This window comes from Diaphorina citri, unplaced genomic scaffold (assembly GCF_000475195.1).
Source record: "Diaphorina citri unplaced genomic scaffold, Diaci psyllid genome assembly version 1.1 scaffold1018, whole genome shotgun sequence".
NCBI classification, from domain to species: domain Eukaryota; kingdom Metazoa; phylum Arthropoda; class Insecta; order Hemiptera; family Psyllidae; genus Diaphorina; species Diaphorina citri.
Genome location: NW_007378448.1, coordinates 17,955 through 30,485, shown reverse-complemented (window position 1 = coordinate 30,485; position 12,531 = coordinate 17,955). Strand labels below are relative to the sequence as shown.

Here is a 12,531-nt window from a genome sequence, read left to right as displayed (position 1 = left end):
AGGATTAAAAGTGAGATTTTCATTGTATCCTGCTTTAGATATTTATAGATTTATTTTACTTTGTTTATCTAGGATGGCGTTTATACCTATATATTTTTTTTTTCTTTAAGGCCAGCAGATAAAACAAGACACTATTAAAAAGAGGCTTCGCACAATAACGCCCCGTCATAAATTTTGGCGAAAGTCAACAACAATCAAACCAACAATAAAACTTTGTTTACAATTCTCTCCTCTCCCCACCGTTCACGTTTCTCTAAAAAAAAAAAAAATTAAGATGTTATAAAGATTTATGTGACAAGATGCCATCGAAGGTCAAACTAACCACTATAAAAAAACACATCCACCGCTTCCATCGTAGGAAGTGTTTATTATATTTAATGGGAAAGAAAATTTCGGGTTTTCTTTCTGACTTTGAGCACTTCAGGAGTGCTATCCCGATTTTGTCCGTGGTATCTATTCCCAATTCTTTGGTCATTCTTGCATTAGACAAGGTCCTCAGTAGTAACCAACAAAATAATGGATTAATGAAAATTTTTATCTGAATAGTCAAATGACAACAATTTACTGGAAATACTTGGATAAGCACTGAACGGTTTAGCATAGATTAGGAAGAAGGAAAGAAAGAAAGAAACAAACGAAGAACGAAAACATAAACATGCTTTTGCCTCAGTAAACGTATAAGAAAGAACACAACTTTTTGACAATCAATGCCAAAAATTGATAAAATAAAACAAACCAAAATTGCAGCAAACATATTGAACAGCATCCTGGCATACAAATACAGCAAAAACCATAGAAATACAGGACGAAAAAGTGCAGAAACTGAAATGAACACAAAAGACAAGCAGCACAAGGTTGAAACATTTTCCCAGAAAATTTACGAGTTCAGAAAACTTTTTTTTCCGAAGAGATACAATATATCATTTTCCATCGAGAAGGGTGGATATATTGTTCCCTTTGAGTGCTTTAAGTGTTGTTTAGTGGATTTCCTCTGTTATTTATGCGATTTTAATAATTGTTAATGTGTCAGGAGTTGTTTTTTCTCCATGATTAATTGTTTGGTTGTTTTTGTCTTTGATGTTTTTTGAATCAGGTGTTTGTCGATATTGATTGAATTGATGAATTTGTTGAGGGGGTCATTTTAGAAAGAAAGTATTTCAAGTTTTCAGTGTTACGATTTTTTTTTTGATCTAAAATGATTTCGCCATTGACAACATGAAACATTTCTATTAGCCCTTAAATATCTTTTCCACTTTCTTCTCATATTTACTATCTAAGTATTCTTATCTATACGTCTTTTCTTTATCTCTTTGAATAATTCTCAGAGTCCTCTGATCCTCCGGGCCTCCAGTCAAAATTGAGATCATCAGTCAGGCTTCAATTTTCAAGTTTTCAACCACCATACCAACAAAATTAACTAACCAGTTGATCCTCCACCAATAGGATTCTTCCGAGCTTTAGGTACTGGTTGTCAATACAACCGGTTTCCACCAATGAGTCACCAGGGGACATTTTGGTTTGGAAGCAAGGACCAAGGTTTGAAAACCAGTTCAGTGGGTGGTTTTGAATCACATGGAGCTTTGAGCTGCATTTTTTCCTGACAAGACTACGACCAAGGTTTGAAAACCAGTTCAGTGGGTGGTTTTGAATCACATGGAGCTTTGAGCTGCATTTTTTCCTGACAAGACTACAAAAAAATAAAATATAAATGTAAAACAGATACCTACGTAGATGAGGTTTGTATCAGTAGTGTGGCTGGTGGTTTGCTTGGTGGTTGCTTCAGATTTTTAGAAGTCAAGGGAAAGAGTTTATAATAGATATCAGTTTCATTGGAAACCCCTTTGTTTTCCTATTTCTCAGTTGAAATAGAGTGAGGAATTAAAAGTAATGCATTATCTACTTTACTTACTACATAGGTACTTAGAAAACAAAACAAGCAGCAATCTCATAGTGAAACGTCCAATACTACTTATTGTCTAGAAGTTGCAACTATTAAATTGGTCTAGCCTGGCTGTCCCGTCCATAGACTGGATTTCAGGATTTAATTCAATGTTGTAAAATATTCAATCTCATTTTTAATCAAAACAGATACCTACGTAGATGAGGTTTGTATCAGTAGTGTGGCTGGTGGTTTGCTTGGTGGTTGCTTCAGATTTTTAGAAGTCAAGGTAAAGAGTTTTAGAATAGATATCAGTTTCATTGGAAACCCCTTTATTTTCCTATTTCTCAGTTGAAATAGAGTGAGAAATTAAAAGTAATGCATTATCTACTTACTACATACTTAGAAAGCAAAACAAGCAGCAATCTCATAGTGATACGCCCAACACTACTTATTGTCTAGAAGTTGCAACTATTAAATTAGTCTAGCCTGGCTGTCCCGTCCATAGACTGGATTTCAGGATTGAATTCAATGTTGTAAAATATTCAATCTCATTTTTAATCGAACTTCTTGGCAAAGAAAACCTCAATTTGGTATCCCATTTGGTAATAAAATTAGGTATCACTTGGAACCAAATCCTCTACATTCGCCTCTGGACCTGACAATTTGGTTACGACAAAGAAATATGGCTACGTCATCGGAGCAGGCCAGAAAACTGGCACTCTAAACCATAATCCTGGCACTGATGTATTTGGTATCTGGTTCAGAACTTCAGATGAGTCTGGTATATTATGTAGATATGTATTTTTTATTTTATCAATGCAGCAGTTCTCAGTGTGTTATTTGCCACGAGGTTTGGTAGGAGCTCAGTTCATTTATTTTTCTTTCTTTGTTTTTCCCTTCCTTACTTTCTTTCTTATGGACCATTCCTTAAATGCTGAGGTACCTTCCACCTTCTAAATTTCCTTTAACTTCCTTCTTGTTCTTCTTTATAAACACGAGATTGTCCGTCCGTTATCCACCCAAATCTTCCAATTTGTACCTCCGTGTCAACTTTGTTGCATAACTCCACAATTTCTAAACCATAGCTCCCGCTTTTCATCACGTCTTTCTACATGCAAAACATATCCTTTACTTCCTAGGCCTTTAAAATTCCACTGCAACTTACACAAGCGGACGGAATTCGTATTTGACCCTCAACGCAGACCAAACTTGTAAAAAAGGTCAAGGGGACGGACCTCATTACTTATTTGCCACGAGGTTTGGTAGGAGCTCAGTTCATTTATTTTTCTTTCTTTGTTCTTCCCTTCCTTACTTTCTTTCTTATGGACCATACCTTAAATGCTGAGGTACCTTCCACCTTCTAAATTTCCTTAATTTCCTTCTTGTTCTTCTTTATAAACACGAGATTGTCCGTCCGTTATCCACCCAAATCTTCCAATTTGTACCTCCATGTCAACTTTGTTGCATAACTCCACAATTTCTAAACCATAGCTCCCGCTTTTCATCACGTCTTTCCACATGCAAAACATATCCTTTACTTCCTAGACCTTTAAAATCCCACTGCAACTTACACAAGCGGACGGAATAAAATTCGTTTTTGACCCTCAACGCAGACGAAACTTGTAAAAAAGGTCAAGGGGACGGACCTCGTTATCTCCAGTTGGGGACCGCTTCTTTGAAAGATAAAATTACATTCGGTTTTGATACTCGTATTGTTGGTGTGTTCATGAACATTGAACGTCGTAGCGACCCCAGACATTTGATTTATAGCTCAGAAGGGACCCAGGGACCCCATAGAGATATTGTGTAGTCTGATAAAGACGTCTTTTCGTTTCTCATCTTGGGTACGCGGTGATAATTAGAACATTGTTATGACAAGTTGTTCCTAGGCTATGCTTTCGTGGGTTTTGGAAATTTCAGATTATTTTCACTTAGAGACTAAAGGTATATAGAATCACACTACCCCGGACTTTGGGCTACCCCGGAGTCGAGGCCGTCCGGGCCTATACACAATTAAATTTCCTCGTAGACAAATTTTGTATCAGATTGAATTAAAGACTTTTCAAAACTAATCGTGTGCCTTTATTTGGGTGTTCACTGTTCACCTTTGAGGGGAAATTTTTTAGGGATTACTTGCAAACTGATAACGTTTTAAGTTTTAACCCTATGTCTTAGCGGATACCCTTTTCAGGCAAGCGATAGCCCTTCATCAAATCGCCGTTTTATCATTTTCAGTGAAATTCACCTAAGCTAGATAATCACTATCCTAGGTAATGCTGTTTTTTCCCCCAAGGCTTTAATGGCAAGATTCTCACTTAGTGAGCTCTTCCACCCAACCGGTTATTTCACAGCTTCCGTGTAAAAGTTAGCTACTGCTTGTCATTAGTTGCAATCTTCATCTGCTCTTCTCCTACCGAACAACTTTGCTTTTGCCTGGAGACCATCTGACCCATCTGTTATCACAGTTTGATCATCGGTTGTAATAGTTTTTGCAACTTTGTAATGATGAATTTCTCGATAGAACTGTCAGATATGCAGATAGTCAGATTCTTAAGTAGATTTAAATGTGCATAATTTGTACGATTAAACATGAAATTTCACGTTCATAAAATGATTATCATAAAGATGACGATATTTCCAACAATCTCTCTCAGTCAGTCTCATAATTGAGCTACCTGTAACCTGTAACTCCAAACTTACTAATCTACCAGTAAATAGCTTAATGTTACGATGCTACCTGTGAAAATTCCCAAGATGTCAAAGTTGGGGGGGGCTTAAGCCCCCCAAGCCCCCCCCTATCGCCGCCTATGCTCAGTGAGCCTCATAACTGAGCTACCTGTAACTCCAAACTTACTAATCTACTAGTAAATAGCTTGATGTTAGGAACCTCTATCTCACAACTTACTAACTACTAATCTACCAGTAAATAGCTCAATGTTACGATGCTACCTGTGAAAATTCCCAAGATGTCAAACGTACCAGTGGAATATCACCACTTGATGTCAACACTGGAAGCTAGTTCTCTCATTACAAGGATATTAGAGGCCATTAGAACCACCAGGCGCGAAGATCGCCTTACAATTCAACAAATTAGTGAACAATATTGTAGTGATCTCCGGGCGAGATTATGTTACGGAAATTACAAACTATTAAAGCAAAAGCGCACTACGACCTTACATATAGGGTGTTCAACCTTAATATGATCGCCCATGTTCAACCATGATGATCGCCAACATTCGGAACGGATAGGCACTCAAAGAAGAAGTTCAACCTTATATCTACTGACCCCAAGGAAAATCAACCCGTAAAATCAGTTTTAACCCATAAGATTCCTCAGTAGTACAGTTTTTGGGCTACCAAAGCAAGCTTTAGGTGTATTTGCTTTTCGGGAAACTGACCATTGCTCCATTCAGTAGTACAGTTTTTGGGCTACCAAAGCAAGCTTTAGGTGTATTTGCTTTTCGGGAAACTGACCATTGCTCCATTTTTTTTTTTTTAAGATGAGTGTTCTACCGCCGTTTTTATTTCGTAGCAATGGCAATCAGAATCAATTCTCCGATTGGCGATTCCATTAATTGATTTTTGATGGCATTGATTGATACAATTATATCTTTTGTTCTATTGAGGGTTTCAGACACCCAGGGCGGCTAGGGTGTGTCATTGAATGTTGGACAGACTGTTGTAATTTCAATTCAATGACAATAACCCCTGTCTTTAGTGGATGTGCTAAAATAACTTACATAATACCTATACCATCTACATAATTATATAGTTCCTATTGATATCAAGAATAATGAAAGGGATAAAATATTGTTAACAGTGGATGTAAAAAAGAAGGTACTCCTATGATAGGTTATTTTGGCACATCCACTAAAATTAAAGGGAAGTGTTTAACTCAGTTTTTAAACAATTAGTGTCCTACGCCTGAGACAGTATCTTCTTGTTAATTTTAATTATTTATTTTTATCCTATTTCTTACTCTTTATCTTTAATCGAGCTTTCACAAAACTTGTTTAACTTTTCAAAATTGATGATCACTTTCAAATGCTGAGTGCTAAGTTCACCTCGAGGGATAAATCAATTGAATTGATACTCATTGAGGGTTAGGGTGCCAAGGACTCTCAAAACTATGAGTCAAGTTAAAACTATGAGAATGTAAAGATAGGTAAGTACTAAGTAGGTATTTGGTAGGTATCTTGGTCTAACGCTATTTCGGGTTTTCGTGAACGCTATTTCGGGTCTTAGGGTAATATGGTTGTGGTTAGTGATGCGTTTGATAAACAATTCCCGGTAGGTCCCGGCCCGGAATTAAATATAGTTATAAATCAATTTCTCGATTGTACCGAAGAAATCATTCAACATAATTACAGGGTATTGTCGGGAGACGGGTGACAGGGTGAGATAAAAGACTTTCAGGTTACGAATGAATCTCCAAAGAAGCTAAACCGCTTTCTCAGCGTCCAACGCCACAGCAAACATCCTATTTTGAAACCTACAATAACTATCATGTTGTGCTTATTTTAATTGGAAATTACTTTGTTTTAGTCTTTTTGTTACTGTATAACTGCTAATCTCCTTACTGACGATGGTTTACCTTCCGTCAAGCTCTAAGCTGCCTGCCTACTCACATTAACCTCACCCAGTTTTAGTGAGACCGGAAAAAGCCAGCAGCTCGCGATTACCCAGATGGTCACCCATCCTGATATTGACCATGCATAACGTTTCTTAACTTTAGTGATAGGTACATTGGGAACTTTGTAGTCAATGTGCTATCGCCTCTGGCTTGCCACAATTTCTGTCGCACCCTGTATAACCCCAGACACCAATATGATTCACCCGTGGTGTAATGTAACCATGTGTTAGGTCTATGAGGTGTAATTTCAATTATCATACGAAATCAACATACCGACTACCTATGTATTAGCGACCAACTTGGGTGCAATCACTGAAGTATTAGATGTGCAATGGATCGATATGGATTGAAAAAGAAAATACTCAAACAGGTGTAGGTACTCAAATAGGTGAATATCATTCTCTGAATAAATTTTCTCATAGAAATATGAATAGCCAAAGAATTTACAGCCAGCCTAGCTTGGAAGGTAGACCGTTTGCCTTGTAACCGCTAGGTAAAGGGTTCGATTCCCGCCCAGGGTGAACTTTATCCTAAACAGGTAAGGTTCGCTTTCGGAACGGCTGGCTTTCTCCTATCCTGTCTCCTTCTTATTCTTATTTTTTTTTCGATCAAACGTATCTGTCTCTGTTTGAAAATATTATAAAAGTACATATGAATAACCCAAAAGGAATTTGGATCAAAAAAAAGAGGAAGCACCAAGACTACATTTAAATGAAGAGAGGAAAAAGAACAACACAAGACAGCCCATAAATCAAAATAAAGCCACCAGAAAAATTGTTGTAATTTTAGATTAACTCGGAAGTGGGTTAAAAAGAACAGAATTGAGTGTATGTAGGTACGTGTAACAAAACAAACAAACGTATGTGTAACAAAAATTAATAATATTAATAACTGGAAATTAATTAAACTTGAGTTAATCTATAACTAAGTTTGGTCAAAATTATCCTAACCTTGCTTGTTTCATTCATGTAGGTGGTGCGTGGTGCAAGCTAGTTGGTGAATTTTGGGGATAAATCTCACGAAAATAATATAGAAATAACCAAATAACTAATAAAATAAATTGATAAAAAAATTAAACAAGAAATACCTAAAATGAATAGTCAAATCCGAGATTCAGGCATTCAAAATTTTACAAGGTATTCTACCTTGGAAAGACAGTTAAAAGAAATAGTGATTTTGACGCATCCACTAATGAAGAAGACGAAGTGATTTTGGCACATCCACCGTTTTGATTGCGAAGAAATTGCCTCGGGCAATAATTTTTATTAAAGTGTGATTTTTATATTTAATTTAATAACTAGAAAACTAGAATGATAGAAAAATAATAATTATGTAGATAGATAGATAAATAATAATTATGTAAATAGATAAATAATAATTATGTAAATAGATAAATAAACTATACCTATGGCTAACGCAGCGAACAACTGTCACATTTGTTCGGAGAGATTTCCGAAATGTCAAAATTGGTGGGGAATGCGTGCTAAAGATTTATGTGGCATAAATTATTCACATACAAGTCAAATTTTTGGGGGATATTGGGGCACTTCTTCATTTAGAAGAGGCTTTAAATACGTAAATTTATTCTTATCCGTATGAGAAATAGGAAAATGTTAGGTAGGTATATTTGTTATGTTTATGAGTAGGTGATTGATATTACGAGTATTTAAATTTAATACATAGTTAATCTCGGCCTATGTAGGATTATATGTGTGTCAATCTGTTAATATTTGTTTAATCTTCCTCCTCGTCTACCAGGTTTTTTTCTCCAAATATAATATTTCCACTGCTGTTATCGGTTTAAAAAAAAAGTCGACGGGACTCAATCCGTTGACTGTCCTAACTCTGGATTAATTTAAGGTCGAATCCAAAAATGTAGACTTTTATTTATCAATCAAATAAACGAGAGCAAAGCAAAGGGACTTTCCAGTCCTATCCTAGAAGAATAAACAAAGATTTTATTCTAGATTTCATCCGTAGGTATCAATCAAATAAACGAGAGCAAAGCAAAGGGACTTTCCAGTCCTATCCTAGAAGAATAAACAAAGATTTTATTCTAGATTTCATCCGTACATGGATTCCTGTAAATGATAAGGTCTGGCAATAGCATCTATTTGGATCTCGGATTCCTACAGGAGTTTAGGAGTTCCGCTAGATTTAACTCTTGTTCCTAATATCTCTTTTATTTCTCTACAGCTGACTTCAACAGACAAATGTTTCATTTCCCACAAGCCTAGATACACATATCCCATATTGTAGGGAAGGGTAAACATTTCTTTGGAGTAGTGTTACTGGAAATGTTTCATTTCCCACAAGCCTAGATACACATATCCCATATTGTAGGGAAGGGTAAACATTTCTTTGGAGTAGTGTTACTGGAAATGTAATGTGCACGTGAAAATGATGCTGTACAAAACATGGAGAAAGACCGCGTTCACACGATAATCATTTAAAGCCTAATCGTAGTCCGCTTGAACGGTTGTCGTGTGAACGAAGAGCAGACATTATTGCTCTATGGATAAAAAAGCTGTAAGAGATAATAAATGATCAAAGGCTAAAAGGTAAATATCAGTAATGTGTCAACAATGTGTAAAAAAATATGATGGCTCCAAATCTGTTCAATCGTAAAAAAAATAGCCAACAACAATCATATAGAAAATTTGTAATACTTTTTCATAAAATAACTTCTAAAATTTGTACGAAAATAGGATATAAAATTGCTGTCACAAGAATCTTGAAGAGATCAATAAAAGGAAAAAACTGAAACCATAGACCGAAATAAATTGATTTGTATCCGTACGATCTTTAGGTTCCAAACTCGGCTCAAAAAGAACTTCTGAACTTCACCCACCGAAAATAAACCTTCTCACCGCTAACGTCTCATCTTCAAGGACAATCGTCTCCTCAATAACATTACCGTCTCTTAAACTTCAGAAACCTCGCGAACAATGAACGAGCTCCAGTCCTCATGGTCGTTCCTCAAACGTCTCTTCGTCTCTGAACCGGAGCTCCCTCCGCCACCTCCACCACCAGAGACGGTCTACGATCTCGTCATGAATCAGCTCAAATGTACGGGCGATTCCGTGCTGGCGTCCTACGAAGCTAGCCCGTCCTGGGTACTCCACCTTCTTGTGATGCTCACCTTGGGGACCATCTTCTTCAAGATATTCCTCGGCAAACAGCCGCTCGTCATGAACCGATTGCGGTCAAGTCTGCACCAGATTTGGCCTCTGAAACGGACCGCGGTGACTCGACGACAGTGACCGCTTTGGCCGCTCTGGCCTAGAGGCCGAAGTTTGGGCTACCCCGGACATTTTTAATCGAACTTCTTGGCAAAGAAAAGCTCAATTTGGTATCCCATTTGGTAATAAAATTAGGTATCACTTGGAACCAAATCCTCGACATTCGCCTCTGGACCTGACAATTTGGTTACGACAAAGAAATATGGCTACGTCATCGAAGCAGGCCAGAAAACTGACACTTTAAACCATAATCCTGGCACTGATGTATTTGGTATCTGGTTCAGAACTTCAGATGAGTCTGCTTTATTATGTAGATATGTATGTTTTATTTTATCAATGCAGCAGTTCTCAGTCTGTTATTTGCCACGAGGTTTGGTAGGAGCTCAGTTCATTTATTTTTCTTTCTTTGTTCTTCCCTTCCTTACTTTCTTTCTTATGGACCATTCCTTAAACCTTAAATGCTGAGGTAGGTACCTTCCACCTTCTAAATTTCCTTTAATTTCCTTCTTGTTCTTCTTTATAAACACGAGATTGTCCGTCCGTTATCCAGCCCGTGCCAAATCTTCCAATTTGTACCTCCGTGTCAACTTTGTTGCAGAACTCCACAATTTCTAAACCATAGCTCCCGCTTTTTTTCATCACGTCTTTCCACATCCAAAACATATCCTTTACTTCCTAGACCTTTAAAATCCCACTGCAACTTACACAAGTGGACGGAATTCGTTTTTGACCCTCAACGCAGACAAACTTGTAAAAAAGGTCAAGGGGACGGACCTCAGCCGCTCGTCATGAACCGATTGCGGTCAAGTCTGCACCAGATTTGGCCTCTGAAACGGACCGCGGTGACTCGACGACAGTGACCGCTCTGGCCTAGAGGCCGAAGTTGGCCTCTGAAACGGACCGCGGTGACTCGACGACAGTGACCGCTTTGGCCGCTCTGGCCTAGAGGCCGAAGTTTGGGCTACCCCGGACTTTGGGCTATGCCGGAGTCGAGGCCGTCCGGGCCTATACACAATTAAATTTCCTCGTAGACAAATTTTGTATCAGATTGAATTAAAGACTTTTCAAAACTAATCGTGTGCCTTTATTTGGGTGTTCACTGTTCACCTTTGAGGGGAATTTTTTTAGGGATTACTTGCAAACTGATAACGTTTTAAGTTTTAACCCTATGTCTTGTTTTAACCCTATGTCTTAGCGGATACCCTTTTCAGGCAAGTACCCCAGACATTTGATTTATAGCTCAGAAGGGACCCAGGGACCCCATAGAGATATTGTGTAGTCTGATAAAGACGTCTTTTCGTTTCTAATCTTGGGTACGCGGTGATAATTAGAACATTGTTATGACAAGTTATTCCTAGGCTATGCTTTCGTGGGTTTTGGAAATTTCAGATTATTTTCACTTAGAGACTAAAGGTAGGTATATAGAATCACATTACTATCACGTCACGTAAACTCACATGGTTCAATAAATTGGATCCATATTCAGTCCAAAATGAGGTTGACATTTTTCGAAATCTTCAAATCTTAAAATATCATACTCTCTTAGAAATTTTCCGGCCCCCAATAGAATCTCAATACCACCAACTACTTCATTTATTTGATGAAACCACCAGACCCATCTGATTCAATCAGAATCAATTCTCTGATTGGCGATTCCATTAATTGATTCTTGATGGCATTGATTGATATAATTATATCTTTTGTTCTATTGAGGATTTCAGACACCCAGGGCGGCGTGTCATTGAATGTTGGACAGACTGTTGTAATTTCAATTCAATGACAATAACCCCTGGCTTTAGTGGATGTGCTGAAATAACTTACATAATACCTATACCATCTACATATATAGTTCCTATTGATATCAAGAATAATGAAAGGGATAAATATTGTTAACAGTGGATGTAAAAAAGAAGGTACTCCTATGATAGATTATTTTGGCACATCCACTAAAATTAAAGGGAAGTGTTTAACTCAGTTTTAAACAATTACTCGTAGTGTCCTACGCCTGAGACAGAATCTACTTATTAGTTTAAATTATTTATTTTTATTGTAAAATAAAACTAAAATAATTTTTATTCTATTTCTAACTCTTTATCTTTAATCGAGCTTTTACAAAACTTGTTTAACTTTTCAAAATTGATGATCACTTTCTAATGCTGAGTGCTAAGTTCACCTCGAGGGGTTGATATCAGGATAAAATACGCCCCGGGCGGGAATCGAACCCGCGGCCTAGCGCTTACAGGGCAAACGCACTACCAACTAAGCTAACTAGGCTGGCTGAATCAATTGAATTGATACTCATTGAGGGTTAGGGTGCCAAGGACTCTCAAAACTATGAGTCAAGTTAAAACTAGGTAAGTAGGTATTTGGAATTGATACTCATTGAGGGTTAGGGTGCCAAGGACTCTCAAAACTATGAGTCAAGTTAAAACTATGAGAATGTAAAGATAGGTAAGTAGGTATTTGGTTAGGTATCTTGGTCTAACGCTATTTCGGGTTTTCGTGAACGCGTCTTAGGGTAATATGGTTGTGGTTAGAGATGCGTTAGTTGAGTGGAGTTTCTGATGGGTTCATGTTCTGCCTTCGTCTGAGCTTAAGATATCAGCATTGGCAGTGCGCGAGGCCAAGTTCTAAAAGATCTACGATTTCCAAATGATATTTCTTACGAATATGTTAAAGAATGGGACGTTATTGAAAGAGCTTTCAAAATCCAAGAATCAATAGAGCTTTCTTTGGTAATCTCCCTTGGTAATCATTAGAGCTTTTTTGGTTAC

The 12,531-nt window shown here is 37.4% G+C and overlaps 1 protein-coding gene across 2 annotated transcripts; it reads left to right on the top strand.

Moving 5' to 3' along the window:
* Nucleotides 1-9,128: 9,128 nt before the first annotated feature.
* On the top strand, nucleotides 9,129-10,831 carry LOC103513737. Of its 2 annotated transcripts, XM_026826860.1 has the most exons (3): nucleotides 9,129-9,736; nucleotides 10,576-10,577; nucleotides 10,641-10,831. In XM_026826860.1, exons 1-3 carry the CDS (start codon nucleotides 9,464-9,466, stop codon nucleotides 10,678-10,680), a joined length of 315 nt encoding a protein of 104 aa, XP_026682661.1. In that variant the 5' UTR covers nucleotides 9,129-9,463; the 3' UTR covers nucleotides 10,681-10,831. The 2 variants fall into 2 exon arrangements, with proteins under 2 accessions (XP_026682661.1, XP_008476808.1); XM_008478586.2 differs by lacking the exon at nucleotides 10,576-10,577 and having other exon boundaries at nucleotides 9,131-9,827; nucleotides 10,730-10,831.
* Nucleotides 10,832-12,531: the final 1,700 nt, after the last annotated feature.

Bases quoted from the DNA above. Each gene is read 5' to 3' on its own strand.
- LOC103513737 (XM_026826860.1), top strand. From the start codon at position 9,464: ATGAACGAGCTCCAGTCCTCATGGTCGTTCCTCAAACGTCTCTTCGTC.